Here is a 19,063-nt window from a genome sequence, read left to right as displayed (position 1 = left end):
CACTTAAAAAAAAAAAAAAAAAAGAGCAGCTGTGGGGACCAGAAAGAAATCAGGGCTTTGGGAGCGGGGAAGAAGGTCAGCTGGCCAGTGGGAGCACCTATGGGAATGATTCCTGGATGTTATCTGAAGATCAATGGACATTAACACCTCCATTTTCCCCATCTTTCTGATGTTTCTAAAGCAGACTACCTTCTAGATCCTGTGAGCAACACTGCAGTTACTATCCCTCACCCTGAGTAGCAAGGGCTACTTAAGAGTCTTTTGCTCCTCTACACATGCTCTGTATTTCTAGGTGGTATGTAATTGCTTGTGTTGTAAAACAGTGATAAAATATTACTGTTTGGAGAGAAACCTGTCCACAAATCAGAGAAATAAACTCCCTTTCTTGAGGAAAATCAGTACTAACCAATGCGCAGTTTCTTATATCAACATATAAATGCAAAGGCTCATCCTAGCTTACACATATCTTCCTCTCACTGTGAAGTAATCTCAGTGAACACCTAATAAGAAATTCCTAGGTGACTTTACTGTATCCTTCAGGAGTTCCCTACCACTACAATCACAAGCTAGGCCAGCTTTTGCACGACAAGCCTTGCTTTTTTCCCTCCCTCCTATTACAGACAAAGAAGTTCACAGATGCCTCAGCAAAGCTCCTGCTGGCACAGTAAGCCCAGTGGCTGCCACCCCGCTGGGGGAGCCCCAGCACAGCTGCTTCCTCCCTACACCCCCAAAATCCCAAGAGCAACTAAGAAAGACCTGGGGTATGCCTCTGCTTTGCCTTCTGCAAATGGGTAAGTCATGCCTGGGGAACAGGCAGGACGGCTGTTTGGGTACAGCCACCGCACCAGTGCTGCCAGCCACCGCCACCAAGTTCTTCAGGACACGTATTCTTGCATGGTACCATGGCCAATGGGGCCCACGGGGCAGGAGCATAGGCACTTTATATTAAAAAAAATCAAGCTTTCACTGTGTTTATTTAGATTACTGATGGCACTGAGGAACTGCACAGACCAATATCCAGGAGTAAAAGGTGCTTACAAAACACAGAGAAGGCAAGATGGTCCTTGCCAAAGAGGCTTTTTAAGCGAAGAAAACTTACTTCCTCCTCTTCCTCAGTTTTGATTTTCCTCCATTTTATTTTCCAAAAATGCTTTTTCAACAAAGTTTTCAAGGGATCCAAGTAGGTACAAAAAAGTGAAAATAAATAATTTTGCATTAATTTTGCTACCTCACCTTTCCCTGAGCAGGGAAAGCTTAAGGAAATGAGAAGATCAGGGATGACATTTCCTTAGGAGGCAAAAAAACAGATCCCACTTTCCAACAAAGTTTGGAGAGTTACCTTGATTTATATCAGTGACAAGCTCTAAATATTCTGTTCCTACATACCATTTCCAGAAAGCTGAGCAGTGTTATAAACTATACTCAAAACTAAGCATATCATTTTAGTTATCCAGGACTGCAGAATAAAAATGAAAATTTCTCCAGCTAATAAGAGCTCACAGATTTTCTTGGAACAGTACCAGCTGACTTGGGATTCCAAATTTGTTGTGGGACAGTGACAAGTTTTACTGAGCAGGTAAATAAGAATCAAAACAGGAAATCTCACCACGTCTTTTGTTAGTCAGGCCAGGATTAACAGAATATAAATTGGATACTATTACTTTTGGAAGTATAACATTTATTTAATGAATCAAATGTTCTGCTTTGATGTGATCTACAAAGCCTCATGCAAGACTCCTGCTGGGCACTTGCTCTTTAAATGACAGCAACAGTTGAACGCTTTAACCTGTGAATAATTTAGGAATCCATGAAATATTAAATAGATTTCTAGATACAAGGAAAAGCCTTCTGCTTATTGTAAAAAGGAATGTGATAATAGTTATTTAGAGATGCAAGTCTTTTGTGTTTATATTTTATACTGAGTGATTCCTGGCTGTTAAGGTTTATTCTAAAAGCAAAGGTGGTTCATGAGACATCAAGAAAAGACACTGTTCTTATTAATCACTGTAAATAATTTCTACTTATTGTCTCTGTTTATAGGGACAAGGACAATGACAGCTTTGGAAAAGACAGTCCAGCAGCAGATCTCCCGCTGCCTGAGACTGCCTGCTTTAACTGATCGAGAACTTTGAGATCCTAATTGTCATTAGTGTTACTAGGACAACTCCAGCAGCAATATACAGGGAGAGGAGGTGGAGATACTCCCGGAAAGATGGCTGTAATGGGCCAGTATCCTTGTTTTCCCTCCAAACATATTCAGGTGTCAGCATGTCACCTTTTATCCTGATGTTTTGCCCAAAACAGAGTAAAAGTTCAAAATCTAAACCTATTAGTTTTTGGGGATTCATTGGTTAATTTCAATCTAAGGGAACAGGGTAACCCACAAAAATGAGCAATGGTGCCCCTATAAAATTCATATATGAGAGTATCCCACTTCGCTGTGTGCTTATTTCTACTACCCTTACATCAATTTGGATGCTCTCATTTCTCCTGTAAATATTGCTGTTTTCCATACTCACTGCAATGCCTGTTACCTGACCTGCCCAATAACTGATGGCAGGGTTGCAGTGTGTGAGACAACCTCACCTAAAAGCCTCTTTTTGCCTCATTTTGCATACCACTTTCCTACCCAGTTTAAACAAAGATTTCAGAGTTCAGATAACGAAGGCCATTGGGAATGTTTGGCCAATGGACGCACTGATCATTGTGGCTACATGTTATTTTGGGGCAATGGTACTGAAAACCTCTTACTCGCAGTATCATTGAACTCATTAGTGTTCTGGCCAGCACTTAGTTAAATTCAGCAGTGATTTAATTTTAGAAACTGGATGAAGCTGGTTTGTAGCATTTCTGAGAAGCACACATTCTTTTTATCTAATGACTTACTGTTTACTTCAGAAGAATGGTCCGTTTCCTGGGCTTCAAGCCATTTGATTACTCATATTGTGTTATTCCCCTTAACTGCAGAGAACAGTCAGATAAATACCTATATTCTCGTCAAGACAGCAATATTCAGCAGCTATGCCTACTGCAGGTAAGTTTCTAACCACTTAAAGAATTCACTGCCATGAAGAATAAAAGATGAGGTGAACTGGCCCGTTTTATAAGGACATGCAGTATCTGATATCTGGATTCTTCTGTCCTGTGGCTCTTCACCTTCAGCCCCAATGCCAGTAAGGTCATGTCGAAGGTAAGACTAGCCATGTTGCAGTGCCACATTCATGCAACACCGCCAGCTCTCCTCCTCCCCAAGGTCCTCCAGATTCACCTTCTGGGCAGGACTCCACAGAACTTGGAAGCTCTTAACAGGTTCTTACAACATCACAAAATAAAATATCATTAGAATAGGTATGATTTCAATCTGTGAATGTTTTTGCTGTTAACAAAAACAAGCCTAAAAAGTCCCTTTTCAAAAACGTGTTTTAAAATTATGAACCATAATGATGTGTGCCAAAGAAAAACACCACAACTCAACAGAACTATGAACACAACTAATGGGATTACCTTCTCTTCCAGGAGGGGAAAGGCAATAAGGTACCTTCTTCCTCCTTTGTAATATCTCTAATAGTGACAGACATACATCGCCATCGCTGTTTTTGAAAATGCTCAGGCATCTTACAATACTAACGAGAACCGGATTGCTCTCAGTTGGCAGCAAACACATGCAGAACCTTTCTGCAGCCCACCATGTCCTGCAGGCCACACGGAGTGACTCCAACAACTTCCTTCAGGACTGACAGAGTTGTACCATCTACCTGGACGTTGAAGGAGAAGTGGTGCCTAGAGAAGCTCCAGGAGCAGGTAAGCAATGGAGAATAGGTTCCCTTCTTCCCCTGCCCAGGGAGTCTGCCTGTTCCAGGGTAGCTACCTGGAGGCAGAGCTGAACCTGGTCCTTCTCCATCCCAGCTGGGGTCACACGAGGGTCCGCAGAGCACTCTTGCACAGACCCGTGCTAGGGAATGGGCTGGGCAGAAACCTGCAGGCACGTTCCCTGTGCTGGCTCCAAGGAAGAGCCTGGCCATAACAGTTTCTCTCTGGGGACATGTGCGGTGACCCTAGCACCTAGAACATGACCTGCCTAATAACTAAATGGCTAATATCTGCTGTGGCTCACCCCTAGCTCAAAGGGCTGAAATCCTATTCACCTCAAACTGTCTAGAGCCCATCTCCAAATTAGTAACTCCAACAAGTCTTGTTTAATCCATCTGCAAACAGCTCCACTCTTTGGTCTGCCATGAAACTAATCCCCTGCGAGGGCCTAGAGCAGGTCAGCACGGGTGTATTTGCATGTGCCGAGTGCATCTGTGGTGGGACAGCTATCTGCTGGTGACCTGAGGCATCTCCCCGTCTCCTGGAAAAGGAATAGCACAAAGGCTCAACTCCACTTGCTGTGAGCTTCCACCGTGACAACCTTTGACAAAGGCAGTGTGCGCCACAGCAGCACAAGGTGCACCTCTGATAATTGTCATTACCTCCCATTTTCTGCCAGTCTGCAGAACTAGACACAGATTAATTCTCATATCCTGCCAGGAAGATATGAAGTGGATGCTGAGCCAGAAATCCAGTTTCAATAACCTTCAGAAAGTACCTCTTCCATCTTTTGGAGTGTTGTATTTAAATAAGAAAGAGAAACTTAAAGAATAGTATTAGCATAACATTATATATGATGTTTCAGATTTGTAAGTATTATTAAAGAATACTGCAGTCTCAACATGATCCATAGTATAACACCAGTGACTGGTGAGAAAGGACAGGAGAAACAATTTTTATAAAGCACAAGTGTTCCTCCACAATGGTAAAAAAGGTTGAGTAGTCACTGCTGCATCTCCTCTCCTCATATATGTGTTTTGTTTGTAAATGTTACTGCAAAATCTCTGTGGTAACAGCATCCATGTTTCATAGGTGAGCAAGACTGCATTCAGCACAAAAAAAATCAGATCATTAATTCCCTTTAGCCATGAAGACTTCCAATAGACTGAAAAAAAAGGGTAGCACCTGCACAACCGATCCTGCAGTACCACCACCCTGCACAGTCAGATGACTTTGGGCTGTAACACTGCAGGATGCTGGGGGCCAAGGGAAGCCAGCAGGCAAGATGCTCAGCACCTCTTTCAGCACGTGACTTCCAGTATAGCCTTCCTTACATTGCTTTGCCTGGCTAGGTCTGCTCTCCCAGCTGCTCTGGTGGTGTAGATGGGGGAAGAAAAGCAAGCTTCGCTCCTGCCCATTACCCTACTCTTGGCCATGGAAACAGGTGAAGCTGTGCCCATCTTCATGCCACCAGCAAAGATGTGGGCAATCTTTAATGCAGCCAGACCTAGAGAGGAGAATTTATGGCCCAGATCCACAAAAGTACCTGCCTCTTGGTGACTCCAGCAGGAAATAATGCATTGCAAAACTTCTGTCAATTTGGTTTTAATCCTCCCCCTCTCTGTAGCACAAAAGCACTATAAGCTAAAGCACCAGATACAAGGTACGGACAAAATTTTGACAACATAAAATTCTAGTGATTACTTCTGTTCATTACTTTTTTCTCCCCACCACTTCACTCTTCGCTTTGTACTTTTCACTTTTCTTCAGTGTAACAGTAACAGAGGAAACTAGAGAAAGTAATTTCCCTGGCATATGGTGTCCTTCCTTCTCAGCCCCAGCAAGTACCACCAGATGTACTTTCTGAAACCACAGGCAGCCAAACCTACCATTCTTCACTGGCAGCCTCTGTGCCGCTCTGGAGTGTATTTCCCCTTCAAAAGCCTGCTGCCAGCTGCATTCCGGAGAGCCAGCAGCTGCCCCGCTGCCAGGGAGGGAGATTTGGGAAAGATGTTCCAGGGGACAGCTTAAATTTCATCCTCTCATGTATTTCCACAGCTCTCCTCCCCACACCCCCTACATCTCCATTTGTATTCGTGCAACCACTTTAAAACACGGTTTGGGGGCTTGGGGAGGGTTCTGGCTATTGTAGCTTGACCTCAGCATGGAAGGTGGGCAGGCAAGGGCCACAGCCTAGAGTACACTGCTTGCACCTCAGCAGTAAGGGGTGATGCTGCCCCATCCACCCTTGGCTGAGTACACAGCTTAGATGTGTCTGCAGGAACTTCTGATGTTTTTTTAAGTGGATCTGTTAGTGCGGTTTAGCTGCCAGCATAAATACAGTAGAGCACTTCTGTGCTGCATATAATATAAAGGGGGCTGGCAGCCTCCCAAAAACACAGCTGTACCCAGAGATTTCCTCACTGGCCACAGTGCCTGCGAGTAGCAGCAGCTCCGCCGTGTGCTGCTCTCCCATGGAGCAGCCCCCCTTGCACACACAGCCACCCCGCTCTCCTGCTCCTGCCAGGGCTTACTCCAGTCTAACTACAGATGTGCAAGGTTCCCTGAAACAATTTTGTTTCTTTTCCTAAACTATTTAGTAATGTTTGCAGAACACATACCAGTTAGGACATCTTACCCAGGGACAGACATAAGCAATCCAGAGACTCAGAAAGCAAAGCTTAAGGGTGCTGTCACTACAGTACTTCAAAAGGGTACCAGTGTCTCTCTCCCCTCCTACTACACATCCAAAATGTGCAAAGAAGTACGCAAACACCGTGCAGCCCTAACACAATGGTTACAGTTTATGCTACACTGCCTCATCTGTTCCTTGCACCAGCTGTTCCTGGAAGGAGGTGTTATTAAATTGTTTCTCTCTTCCTCTGATGCTCTGGAAGAAAGACAGAGGGCATTTTTTTTTAATCTTGGCTTTTTAGCAAAGGGAACAAGGCTGTATTGTTTTGTACTGGCACTCGCTACCTTCTCAACCCATGGCCTTCTTGCTGCATGAGCATGGAACAAGACATTACATGCTGAAATAATATTTAGATTTGCAGCAGGGCTCGTTACTCCTTTAATTTAGAAGGTATAACCAGTCATCAGCATTTAAAAATAATATTAAATTTTCAATAAAGAGGCAATTTCCATAGAGCAATGACCATACATGAATGACAGTGTACTCAAGAAGAATGAACGAAGCTGTCAAGAATTTGCCTGATGTATCATCCCAGTTTAATGAAGGGAAAAAATTTACTGTAAGAGACAGAAGAGCAAGATAACTCTCCAACAAAGGTGCCTCCTTTCCTTTGCGTATTAAAAATAATCTCCCTTTGTTTTGAATTACTGATGCATGAGCAGCTTGTGGCAAATAATTCTCCAGAATTGAATAGTTAGCTGAAAAATACCAGCCAAATTGATCCTTTTTGCACAGGATGAATTTGACTCTAGATGATTTGTGGTTCTTTCACCTCAGTGGACCAGCTGAGTATTTCCCCCAGATTTTGTGCCCTGCAAGTGCTGAGACAACCCTAACTACAGGCAACTCTCAGCTCTCCAGTGAGCGGCTGCAGTGGCCGTGCTTTACTCCCCAGGGGCATGGAGCCACCACCGACCAGCACTGCCCTTCCCAGCTTTGTGCTGTGCCTCTGGAGGCACCCAGGAAGCCGTGCCCCAGAGCCTGCTGGACAACACCTCCTAGCCAAAACCAGTTTCTTCCACTTCTGCAGCTTCAGTGGAAGAGCAAAAAGCTTTCTCAGTCTTCGGAGAACTGCTTCAATCCAAAGAAACTTTTTTATCAGAGATCTAGTGTCGCAGCATGCTGAGGGATGCAAGGCACCTCCAGTGATGTCGCTTACACCAGCTGAGAACCTGTACGGTATTATGGCCAAATAATCTGTTTTCACTGACTGCATGATCTGACCAATGGCTAAATGTACAATAAAAGGGATTATGTTTAAACCCAACTATTTTCCTATAGTTCTGGAAATCTAGGCACAGTAATACCATGTTAGTGTGGGAGAAAGAGAAAGCTAAGACTGCTTGTAAAATGAAAGTTGTGTTGTCTAGAATACTTGTTTTGTCAAAGATGAGTGAAGTCAGAAGAAACAACAAAAACAGTGCATTTTTCAAGAGCATTGATTTCAAGGGGGCAGTTTTCTCCAGCTTAATAATCAAAGATTCCACAACACATATAAATAAACTGGGGACTGAGAGCTGTAGTTTTAACCTGGCAATGTTCCACAAATAAAATATATCTAAATGCATTTATGTCTTGTCAGAGCAGATATGTAAAAGCATTAGTCTCCATCATGCTGTTGTCCATGATCAGGTCTACATGCAGGCCCAGAAAGACTATGTAGTACATGTATAAATATACCTACCCCACTTGGGTACAGTCTCGATATGGCAGCACTGAAAATATGCTACAGAAGGATCTTCTGCTGCTGATAAGGACTATTCTAAAATATAAAAAAAAAAAATAAATCAAAGACTAAAATATAAAAATCCCGACACAATAAGCAAAGCAACAGATGTTACCGTTGAGGAATTCATAACAGTAAACCTTCCATCACAGTTGATTTCTCCCTCCTCTTTTTATCTCACAGGGAGAGTATCGTGCTATTGAGTCTTTACAGAAGTGCTAAAGCCTATGTCATACATTACACAGCAAAGTAGTGGAGTCCCATCCCCTCTACAGGCTTTCTAGGAGGACTATATTGAGTACATTTTACTTGGAACCCAGGATAGATGTTTTTTCTAAAAGTCTTAGTGAGAGAAAGTCCACTTGGAGAGCCAAGGAGGCGTTCTGACAACTCACCACTATGCCTGAAACTGAACAGACAAATCCAGCAGCAACCCAGGTGATACATGCCAACAACCACCTGTGATGCACACCACAACTCTGTGGCTCACTTGGAATCTGCATTTATCAGACAGAAATTTCCAGCTGCTGGTCATGACCCTTCTCTGCTAAACCAAAGGACTCCCTCGATTTTCATCTTCCTGTTCCTGAAAAAGCCTGACTCGTGGATGAAGTCAAAGTTTGCTATTATCATAAGCTTTCAGATCCTTTCACTATTTTCTAGGTTCCTCCTTCAGTCTTCTCAATTTTTTCCCCATCACCCTTCTCAGTCTCTGGGCAGTATCACTGGCCTCAGCAGTTGCACAGGTGGCAGCTATAAACATCACATCTTTTAGTCTTACCTTCGAGATCAGTGTCTAGCCTTGACAAGCTGCCATCCTCTGTTCTCAGTAATCACACCATCCCTCTTGGTTATGATGCTGCATTGCCACTCGGGCATAACTCATCCCACAGTTCCTCGCCCCTTCTCCAGCACCATGTCTATCTCAGTCACTAACTATCAGGGCTGAATCCTTTGTCCTGTAGGCATGGCTTGCCTTCATACCTTATAGGCAGGCAGCTCAAGATTTGGCTACATGAAAGCATACATTATCTTCCTGCACAGACCTTATCTCAGAATCCAGGCCACTCTTACTGCAAACACCCTGTATTTCAAACCTGTCTCCAAATCGCTGCATTATCTGCAAAGCCACTGTGTGACACTAAATCAAATACCTTAGAGCAACCTGGCTGTTTTACAGCTACACTACTGCCTTTAGCCATCAAGCTCTGACATATTAAGCAACATCAAAACCACCCTGAAGACCCACTTTCCATAAAACCGCATGGACTGCCAACAGATACATGATTATAGTTTTGGGAGATGCAGATTGGCAAGAAGCCAAGAGAAGCTTGATCAAGATGTAAGATACAAAATGCCAATAAATAACTGATTGTTTATAAATATATACCTTCTTTCCTTATTACCTTCAGGACAATGACAATTGTACAACGGACACTGAAAAGACCCTTTCTTCCCTCTGAAGTTGGCCAACAGGCAGCATCCCTCAAATTCCTCCAAGACACAGTGATGGCAATTTGTGCCATCTTCTAATCTGATTTGTGTTGGTATTTACTGATTTATTACCTTTCTAAAAATCTCCATTTGTGGTCAAAATGCTAGGCTGGCTGTCAGGGCTATTGCGCTTGCTTCCTCTGCTCTTCAACATTGATTTTTCTGATGTGTGCTACAGAACCATGTGTGAGGATTTCACCTGGATTTTTAATCCTTTGTCTTACACTGGTCAAAGTTAGACAACAAACCCTAGCAAGCTATTTTGTTCCTTACTGTTCAAAACCCACCATATGCACCTATAAATCTCACAGCAGTTACACTGCTATTAAAACACTGTTTCCTTAAGGGACCAGCTTAGTCATCATTCTTGGAAAAGGTTTAGTTCCCCAAGAGAGCTGCTGCATGTAATGCTTGGAAAAATGAAGAACGATCAATTTTCCTTCTCCTGGTTCATTCTGTTATAGCTATCCTATTTTCTTCCTTAAAAGCATGTTTAACAGCAAAGTGGTATTTACCCTTTAATCAAGGAGTGTTTCTAATAATAAACACGCATACAGCATTAGGAAGTTCTCCTGCAGCAGAGAAAGTATGATCTCATTATCTGAATGCCTTAACACCCCTTACCTACAGTAAATATCTCAGATCCTATAAGATGGTCTCATGGTGCACCACCCAAGTTATAAAGCAGGGTGGAATAATTTTTCACATTTGGGAAAGGCAGTCCACAGGCAAAAAACCCCTGGCATATGATGAATTTTGTGCTTGACACTGCTTATTGCTGAATGGCTGCTACTCACAACAGCTTGCTTGTTCACTGGAAGCCTTGTTTGCTGATGTATGAAACTTGGCATAGATTTCGAGGCTGACATCAGAAAGCATCTTTGAATTCGGAAAACCACAGTACCCACTAAGAGTACTCCCTCCACTCCCCCTGGCTGCTTCTGGAAATACAGGTCTTCCACCAATGCCTTACACCTCCCTAAAAAAACCCCAACTCTTAAAGAAAAACAAACTGGTACTTCCACGTCCACAAGCAGAGACAACAGTGGGAAGTTACCACAGAAAACTGTGTGTATCAGAAGGCATCAGACCAGAAAGGAAATAAAAAGAACCAGCCAACCCTCTAGCTTTTTCAGACTTCTTTCCTTTGGGACCCAAGTATTGCCTCTCTTTCTACACACCGGAGGTCCCTCTTTACATAAAGATCTCCCAAGCAGAGTGGGAGAGGAGCCCACCACGGCCTCCACTGCCAGGATGCCACAAAACCTGCTCTGCAGAGCTGTGGGAGGGAGCTGGTGCAAAACAGCCGCCTTAGGAGCTGGACTGGAAGAGAAGCAGGGAAGGCAGTGGCCGGAAACTCACTACGGAGGAATAAAACAGCATTTTACTTAGAGGTCTGACGATATGCATGTAAAATAAAAATATTCTGAGAGCCAGCAATGGTTTGCTGGAGCTGAAAGTCCAGGAACCTGTCACAAAGAATGCTTTAGAGAAGAAGGTGTGGTGGAAGCCCATTGCTCTTCAAGAAAATTTAATTATTGTTTATGAGAGAAAAGCATTTCCCTAGATGTCAACTCTTCAAACAAATCCTGTGCAGCTCTGAATGAGCTATCTCTGACATCAGAAGCAGCTTGAAGTCAGAGCGCGTTATGTGCTCTGATTGCCACTGTGCCACCTATACATGTTTAAAATTACTTCATGAAACGGTTTTCACTCTCTAATTCTCATATTTCATCAAGAAGTTGTACTAATTACTGTGGTTCCGAGGAACCATTATTTTGCAATAGAGCTCTTACAATGTGCAACTGTCTGAAGCTAATCTTCCAATTTCTTTAATGAGGTGTATGCTATGAAACTACAAAAACCTACTGAGCACCAGGCTCTCATCAGAATCAGTAATTTGCTTGACTCGAAGAAGAATATTGTTTGTTTTCTTCAGCGTCTATCTAGGTTTGATTGTGTTGCACCACAAGGCTGTGATCAGGCAATGTGATATACATCATCTGTACCATATGATACATGGTATGTACATACTGGAGCCTCTTTCCTCATACCTGACTGATGATGTTGACTACCAGGGCTTCGCTGCCCTGCATGCAAAGGTGAATACAGAAACCATGGATGCTGTCTGAGTAGCAGCCATGATTTTGAGCCTCCAAAGCTCAAGTTGGGGCTGCTGGAAGATGGCTGAGGAGATGCTGTGAATAGTCAACCTCCTGGAGTGCATGTGTGTGCATTTCCACAATTAAATGGGCAGCAAGAAACCTTTCATCACCTATGGGTGGTGTTTGGCCTTGGCTTAGATCTGTATACTAAAAGAAAAATTGAGAAAGCAATGGAATGGGGTGGGAGAGGAGCATTGTTTTACTGCTTTTATATCTGTGTGTCTTGGTTTCAGCTGGGACAGAGCTAACTTTCTTCAGACTAGCTAGTGAAAGGCTATGTTTTGGAATTGTGCTGAGAAGGAGGCTGGTAGCATACTGATGTTTATTGCTGCTGCCAGGACAGTCACGGACTTTTCAGCTTCTCTGCTGCACCAGTGTGTGCAGGTGCAGAAGAAGCTGGGAGGGAGAACAGCCCCAACTATTAGCCTAGGATTCGACCCTAGGTTTAGGATTGACACCCAAATTGGTCAATGACATATTCCATATCATGCACATTATGCCCAGCATATAGATGAGGCTCTGTCTGGAAGTTCACCCTCTCTCTGGGTTGCCCCTCTCTCAGGGCTGCCTCGGTCTCTTATCTCTTTTCTGGGATTGTGGTTTTGGGACTCTCCCTGCTCCAGGATCGTTAGCTGGGAATGGGCTGAGCCTTCGTCACCAGCTGGTGAGCAGCTGCACTGTTTATTGCTCATCTGTATACTTGTATATATAACTATTATCATTATTATTTTCAATTTTATTGTAGTTTAGTTATTAAATTTTTCTTATCTCAACCCACAAGTCTCTTTTTCCACTTACCCCTTTAATTCTCTCGCCCATCCTTGATGGGGGAAGGTGAGCGAGTGGCTGTGGGCTGTTTGGATGCTAGCCAGGGTTCAAAACCACAACACTGCTACATTCTGGTCCCATTCATACTATGAAATTGCTTGTTCATCTGGCTCAGGTTGCTGTTTTAGAGGTCTGCTCCTGCTACATAGGAAATCTTTTGTTTCACAGTTTATGGAAGATACCACCAATAAACTTGCTAAGTAAAGTTGGTGAAACCACACACTGGTAGCTACCCATGCTAATTTGTATGTCAGGGTTGGCTTGTCTGTTTTTAATGGGATAATTTATTTTGTGCTACTTTATAAGACTGCTTTGATAATACAGTCCAGGAAACCCAATTTTCCAGATCCTTGACTAAGCCATGTCCTACAAATCTGAAGAAACTGGTTTAACCAGTGCACAGAACCATCAACAGGAAGCTTTACAAGGACAGGCTGATGAGCTGCGGCCTGTGTATGGGTGGTTTTTCTCAGTGCTGAAATTGCTGAACTCTTATTTTAACCACAGACAGCCCTGCCTTGCTGCTGGACTGCCGAAGGCCGGATCCAGAGCACTGTCGCTCAGCATGTGTCATCCTTGGGGCTGAAGGGGAAGAGCTCTCAGCGCCACAGGACAAGGACACTTCACAGGTTGAGAGCCACAAGTAAGGGCAGTTAACCAGAGAAACGAGCCCCAAGCTATCATCCATGCTGCAGCTTTCTTTGCCGTGACACTCACAGCAGGAGCCAGTGAAACAATTACTGAAAGCGCTAGTTATTTTAAAGCCCAGCCATCAAATTCACCACTCAAAAATATATTCTGTGTAGATGTTTTCAAAGCTGGATTCCTCAAGTGAAAGGCTGACATGCCATGACAGAAGGCTCAGGGGTTTCAGAGATTGCTCAGAGCTCATCTCCAGCCCAGCTCAGCACCTGTGTGCTGCACAACCATGCACGAGCCGCCTGGGACAAGGTCCCAGGCACGGGAAGGAGCCCTGGGAGGGTTTTCTAGCCATTGCAATACCTGTGCTTCACTGCGTCACAGGGAACCAGGGAGGACACCTACTTTAAAGGTCTTAAGGTACTCAGAAACTCTGTTATTTCAGGATGAACAAAGAAAACAGATCCACCTGACTTTCCTGAGGTCAGGTCCAGAATGCCTATTAACTTCAGTGACTGCAACAGCATCCACACCTCTCGGAAAACCAGGGTACGTGCTCAGATTACTTACTGCTAGACTTAGCTGGCCTTATAGGTGACACAAAGTGTTGGCTGTGGCTCTTCATCTGTAGGATGAAAAGCATTTCCAAAACTGTGTATCGTATTCTTCTTGTATCTGTGTTCTAGATAAAGGGATCTTTATTATGATTATGGAAATATTCTAGAAAACCGTGTCTGCTGATAAATATAAGAAGCCAGTCGAATGAAAGAAGCTTACAGTTTTCGTAGCAAGAAAAACACTCAGTTATATTATCAGATATAATGACTCATCTATCAATTAAGATAAAATGCTGCCTATATCCTACAAATACTTTTTTGCAAAGGGTGGAGAAAAGAATTTACAAATCAATTATTTATACATTTTTCTGCAGGTAATATTTCTATCAAGTTTATGCATGTATTTTATATACACATCTCAGAAGCTACTAGTTCTCTGTGGAATTTGCATATTACCTTATGAATAAGTATTTTTTGCTGTAAGAAATTCCCAGAGCATACATCTATTTATGCACAAAACAGACTAAAATTAGAGGGCTGCTTTTCAGCATTTGATTCCACATGTACTTGTTGCAAAGACAATAATCAGCTGCTAGTCAGACAATAGTCAAGTCAACAGTTCTGCATGCATTTGTTTGCTACAAAAGCGGTTTCTAAAAACCTGTCGTCTCTCAGAGCTACCTTTTGCAATATTTACGTTGATTACTTCCATTCACTGCATTTAATTGTACAGGTGAGAGTAAATGCAAGGAAAATTTTGCTCAAGTCAAGTAATACCTACCTACAATTCAATTAATAAAACCTGTGGTTCAACGTAATGTCAGAATTTCTATTGACCTGGTTCCACGCTTGATGGAAACCACAGGCTACGTGCACAAATTGGTCCACAGGAATGTAAGTGGTTCTCATCCCCAGCAGCAGTATGAGAACAGATACATGCAAGGGTCAACTCTCAGTGGGACCGTTTAGCCTATGCAACCTGTTCAGGTAGCCTATTTCAAACCTATTGAGGTTTGGAAGGACAAGAAAAAAAATAATGAGGCACATGGGGAAATTGTCTTGGGGAAAAAAACAGAAGGCAAGTGTCTTCTTCAGAAGCAGAGAGGAGCTAGTTTCACTTCTGAGATGGATGATACTGCAATAAAGAACCTATTTTGCTGATGGGAACACCAAAACAGGCATCATGCCTTTGCAGTAAGGGAAGTTCTGGTCGACCATTGCTGTATAGGTCCCACCGGTGCCTATGGCTGCAATCCAGACAGTGCACGCACCAGCTCGGGGTGTGCTGGGGCCACAGCTGCACTCCTCACACATTCCCTGGGAGCCCCTCTGCCTGCATCTGCCCTCAAAACAAGGATCCTGCTCCTCACCTTGCCACAACCATCCTCAGGTGTGCATTTACCAACAACCAGCACTTCACATCGGGAGGACACAACAGTGCAATCGGGATCTGTCACGTTTTTAATTACCTTGTAAGACTCAGGATAATCTTAATACCTTTCCCTGAAGCTGTTTTCTTCAGTCACTTGTCCAGTAAGCCTCCTGCCACAGGCAGTCCTGACAACTCAGCTAGCTTGACACCTCCCCTTACACTCACTGATGATGCTGAGATGTACTTCAGCCATCGCTAAACTTGTTCCAGGCAGATTCAGCTATGTGCCCCCTTAGCACCCGGCACTACCCTTGAAGAAATGCAACCAGTTATACCTTGTTTACTCAGACTGATTTTCATTTTATGGACGTTATTTGTTTTATGGAGACACAGGTCTTAAAAATCCATAGGCTAGCACTTCCATTGACTCGTACCTCACCCAAGGAAGGAGCGTGCATCACAGCCTGGACCTTCACAGACTATTTTAAAGGCCATGACTATGTATGCGGTGCGTGGTAAGCGGCAATGGCACGCTGCGCCCTTGCACGGGGATGCTGACCCTGCCCTTTCCCCCCCACTCCATGGATTGCCTTTGCAGAAGTTTTTTAGCCCCTGCCGTTCCTCGTATCGTGTTGCCGCATGTTCTTGATAAAATGAACCTTCTTAAAGTTCTTTGGTCTGGGTGATCCTGAGAGTGTCCGACATCTGAAAAATAAATCAGTTGGGGTGGGAGGGTGGGGAAAAAAAACCTAAAAGTACTCAGTTCCCTGCTGTACGGCCAAGAAGTCTACACAAAGGCAGGAAGGAAAGACGAGACAACTGATTCAAGTCACCCCATGTTAGGAATCAGCAAGAACAATAAAGACAATAAGTCTGGAAATGTGACAGCTCAAATGAAAAAAGAAATTTAAAATAATAATAAGAAAAGGCACCACCACCCCTCCCTTCATGTAAAAAAACACATAATAAAAAAAATCTCAGCAAAATAAAACTTCCTGTAATCTGCCATGACAGCTTAGCCCAAGCTTTCAGAGGAAAGAAAAAAATTAAACTAAAACAAAACCTGGTAAACACGTGATTTTCCCCCTCCCACCAACACCCACATTTTTGTATCCTCCTTAGCTATTGATAATGGAGCTACTGAGCAAAGTTCTTCCTTGCTTTAATTTTAGAAAGACTTAAAATATCTAATTTGCAAGGATAATTCCTATTTGCTTTTAATGCTAAATATTACTTTTCATGTTCCTGACAGCATATAAAACAACTGAAAATAAATTACTCCAGGAAAAAAAACATAATTCTTCAAAACAGAAATCCCTAAATCAATTTTACTTCTAAATGTGCTCTTTAAATTGCAGAGAGAGAAAGAAATTGCCAGAGGGAGGAGAGACGAGACAGACAAACAGCAATATCCCTCCCAACTTCCAGCCTTGCTCTTTTTAACCAGCTGTAACCACACCACATGTGAAAGCTTTCTCTGTTTCATCTCAGTGCTGTCTTGTTGCAAGTCACGGCACGATGCGCAGGCACTGGAGAGAACTCCTGCGCTCGCCGCGCGGCCAGGGCTGCTGGACCACAGCTGCTGCATCCTCTGTGGGAGCTAAGGGACAAGCATCCTCCCACAGCACATGGGACCAGCACAGTCCCTCTGCATTGAGCCTCCCTAACCTATTTTTCCCATCCTCTCCTATGCATAGGCAAAGTTCAGCAGCCTCCCAACCCCGAGAGGTCCTTTTTTCAGACTGAAACTACAAACCACCAGTCCCAAGCCACTAGGGACTGCCAGTCGCCGTTGCTGTACCCAAACTCTGCCTGGGCACACCCCAGAGGCGGGGACCCCATCACTTTGCCATGTCTGCCTGCTCCTGTTAGTAAAATCCTCGAGATACTCTCACTCTCTGGTTGCAATTAGCCTTGTTAGCTTCCTCACGGGAAAATACCACCAAGAGAGACATTCTACCAATAACTCTGCAAATTAGCAAGTAAAAATACTGCCTCGCAAACCATACTTTGTTTATATCTTTTGCCAATTATACTTATGAGAAAGCTTCATAACATGCTGGTAAGTGTTCAACAGTTAGCTTGGTAAAAGTAATCAAGCCTTGGTAATAGGCCAGTTGGTACAGCCTCTGCTATTAAGGCTTTGCTTCGAGGTGGGGAGAGACAGCCAATCTGTGGCTAAAACAAGGCTACAGGCTAAACACCAACATAAACTAACTGAATTACAGGTCCTAAGATAACGAGACATTAAAAATTAGTCTGCTGCCTTGCTGAACAGCTGCCCTGGAAGCATACCATGCACTGCTCAGGTTACTGATTAGCCTGCTTCTGAATCGTTAAGCAGCTGCTCCACTTACCACCACCCCAGAGGACTGCCTAGTGACTAATTACTGTGGTCCCCAGAGAAGCTGTGGTCTTCTGGATGTTGAACCTCACTGAAGCTACTGGTATAGAAAGGATGGGGCAGATTTATTAGTCAGTTAGCAGTCACAAACCTACCAGCCAACACACAAAGACAGTAGCACTGGTTACTGAAATAAGATTGTGCGTGCTAAGAGAACAAATCATAAAAATAAGAATACTAAAAATACTAACCTTCAAAAGCTTACTTTATTAAACCAGCTGTACTTCCTTTTTAAAGGTGCTACATTAGGGGCTAGTCAGTCCTGTTACTGACAAGTAAACTTCTCCTTTAAATCCAATCTTTCTTTTTATTTCCTGACATTTTATTTAAATACTGACTTTTTATTTAATAACCTAAAGCCAGGGAACTTGTAATTTATGTCATCTACCATCTTGCAGGGTGCATGAGGCTTCAGTACCTTTACCTATTACGAAGAACATCTTAACATGAACACCCAGCTACTTTCCAACATGTGCAGGGACAGCAAGTCTGTCTGTGCATGTGCCTTATGGACAAGTAACCAGAGAGAGAGTAAATAAAATGACCTCCGCAGTGGGGCATTTTCCTCAATGTCCTCCAGAGTCTCCAGAGAAGATCGCTGGGAGATCAGCCGACGTCTGCAGAGAAAACAGAACACAAAACATCACCATGGATTAGAGGGCATAAGAAAGTCCTGAGAGTTGTTATTTAGTAAAGCTCACAAACTGCAGTTCACTAGCTGAGCCATACCTTTGGATACAAATCAATTTTGTTCGGTTCTGCTTATTTTACTAAATCAATTTGATCCCAACCAAAAGCTAACTTACTCCATACAAGCTTCTATAGCAAAACAGAAGGTGAAACTGCCCAACAGCTCCTCCTCAGTTTGTGCTTTCAGGTTTTCCTTCCATCCAGGGTTTAACACCCACCTAACACCAGTCCCATATTTGCTGTGGTATAGCTTGCAATGCTACAAGTACAGCTCTTTGATAAAATAATGCAGATGTAGATCTACAGAGACTGCCTGTGATTCACACTGCCAGTGGGAACAACTCTTTTTTCCCCTTGCCCTTTTTACCAAATAAATGCCACTTGTTTCTCAGTGATGTCCATCTTACCACTCCTGTGAGGACTGACTGAAGAGAGATGAAAGACAACGGAGCCGGCAGCACTAGGCACAAGCAGCAGTTTAAAAGGGAGGTCTGACCATCCCTCTGAGCAGCACAGTTGAGTTTAGTCCTGTTTTAAACCAGTTTTCTATGGCTGTCAGATCCCTCCTCCACCTTCAGTGAAATGAAGCAAGGGGAAATCCTAGCATTTCAGGTTTTCTGACTGTTCTGGCAGGCAGTGAAGAAGTCCCAGTACAGGTTTGGTTTTAGCAGCAATTGCTGCTG

The 19,063-nt window shown here is 43.4% G+C and overlaps 1 protein-coding gene across 1 annotated transcript in view; it reads right to left on the bottom strand.

The window, feature by feature from the left end:
• The window catches only part of LOC104471465 (CDK5 and ABL1 enzyme substrate 1-like), a gene marked incomplete at both ends in the record, with an annotated part of 22,548 nt that extends 4,241 nt beyond the window's left edge, over window positions 1-18,307 (bottom strand). The window contains 3 exons of the mRNA XM_010086814.1: window positions 8,190-8,270; window positions 15,902-15,991; window positions 18,236-18,307. Coding sequence (XP_010085116.1) covers window positions 8,190-8,270; window positions 15,902-15,991; window positions 18,236-18,307 — 243 coding nt within the window. The remainder of the gene's footprint in view (window positions 1-8,189; window positions 8,271-15,901; window positions 15,992-18,235) is intronic.
• Between the last annotated feature and the right edge of the window lie 756 nt (window positions 18,308-19,063).

This window comes from Pterocles gutturalis, unplaced genomic scaffold (assembly GCF_000699245.1).
Source record: "Pterocles gutturalis isolate BGI_N339 unplaced genomic scaffold, ASM69924v1 scaffold25101, whole genome shotgun sequence".
NCBI lineage: Eukaryota > Metazoa > Chordata > Aves > Pterocliformes > Pteroclidae > Pterocles > Pterocles gutturalis.
This window is presented reverse-complemented; position numbering and strand designations above follow the sequence as displayed.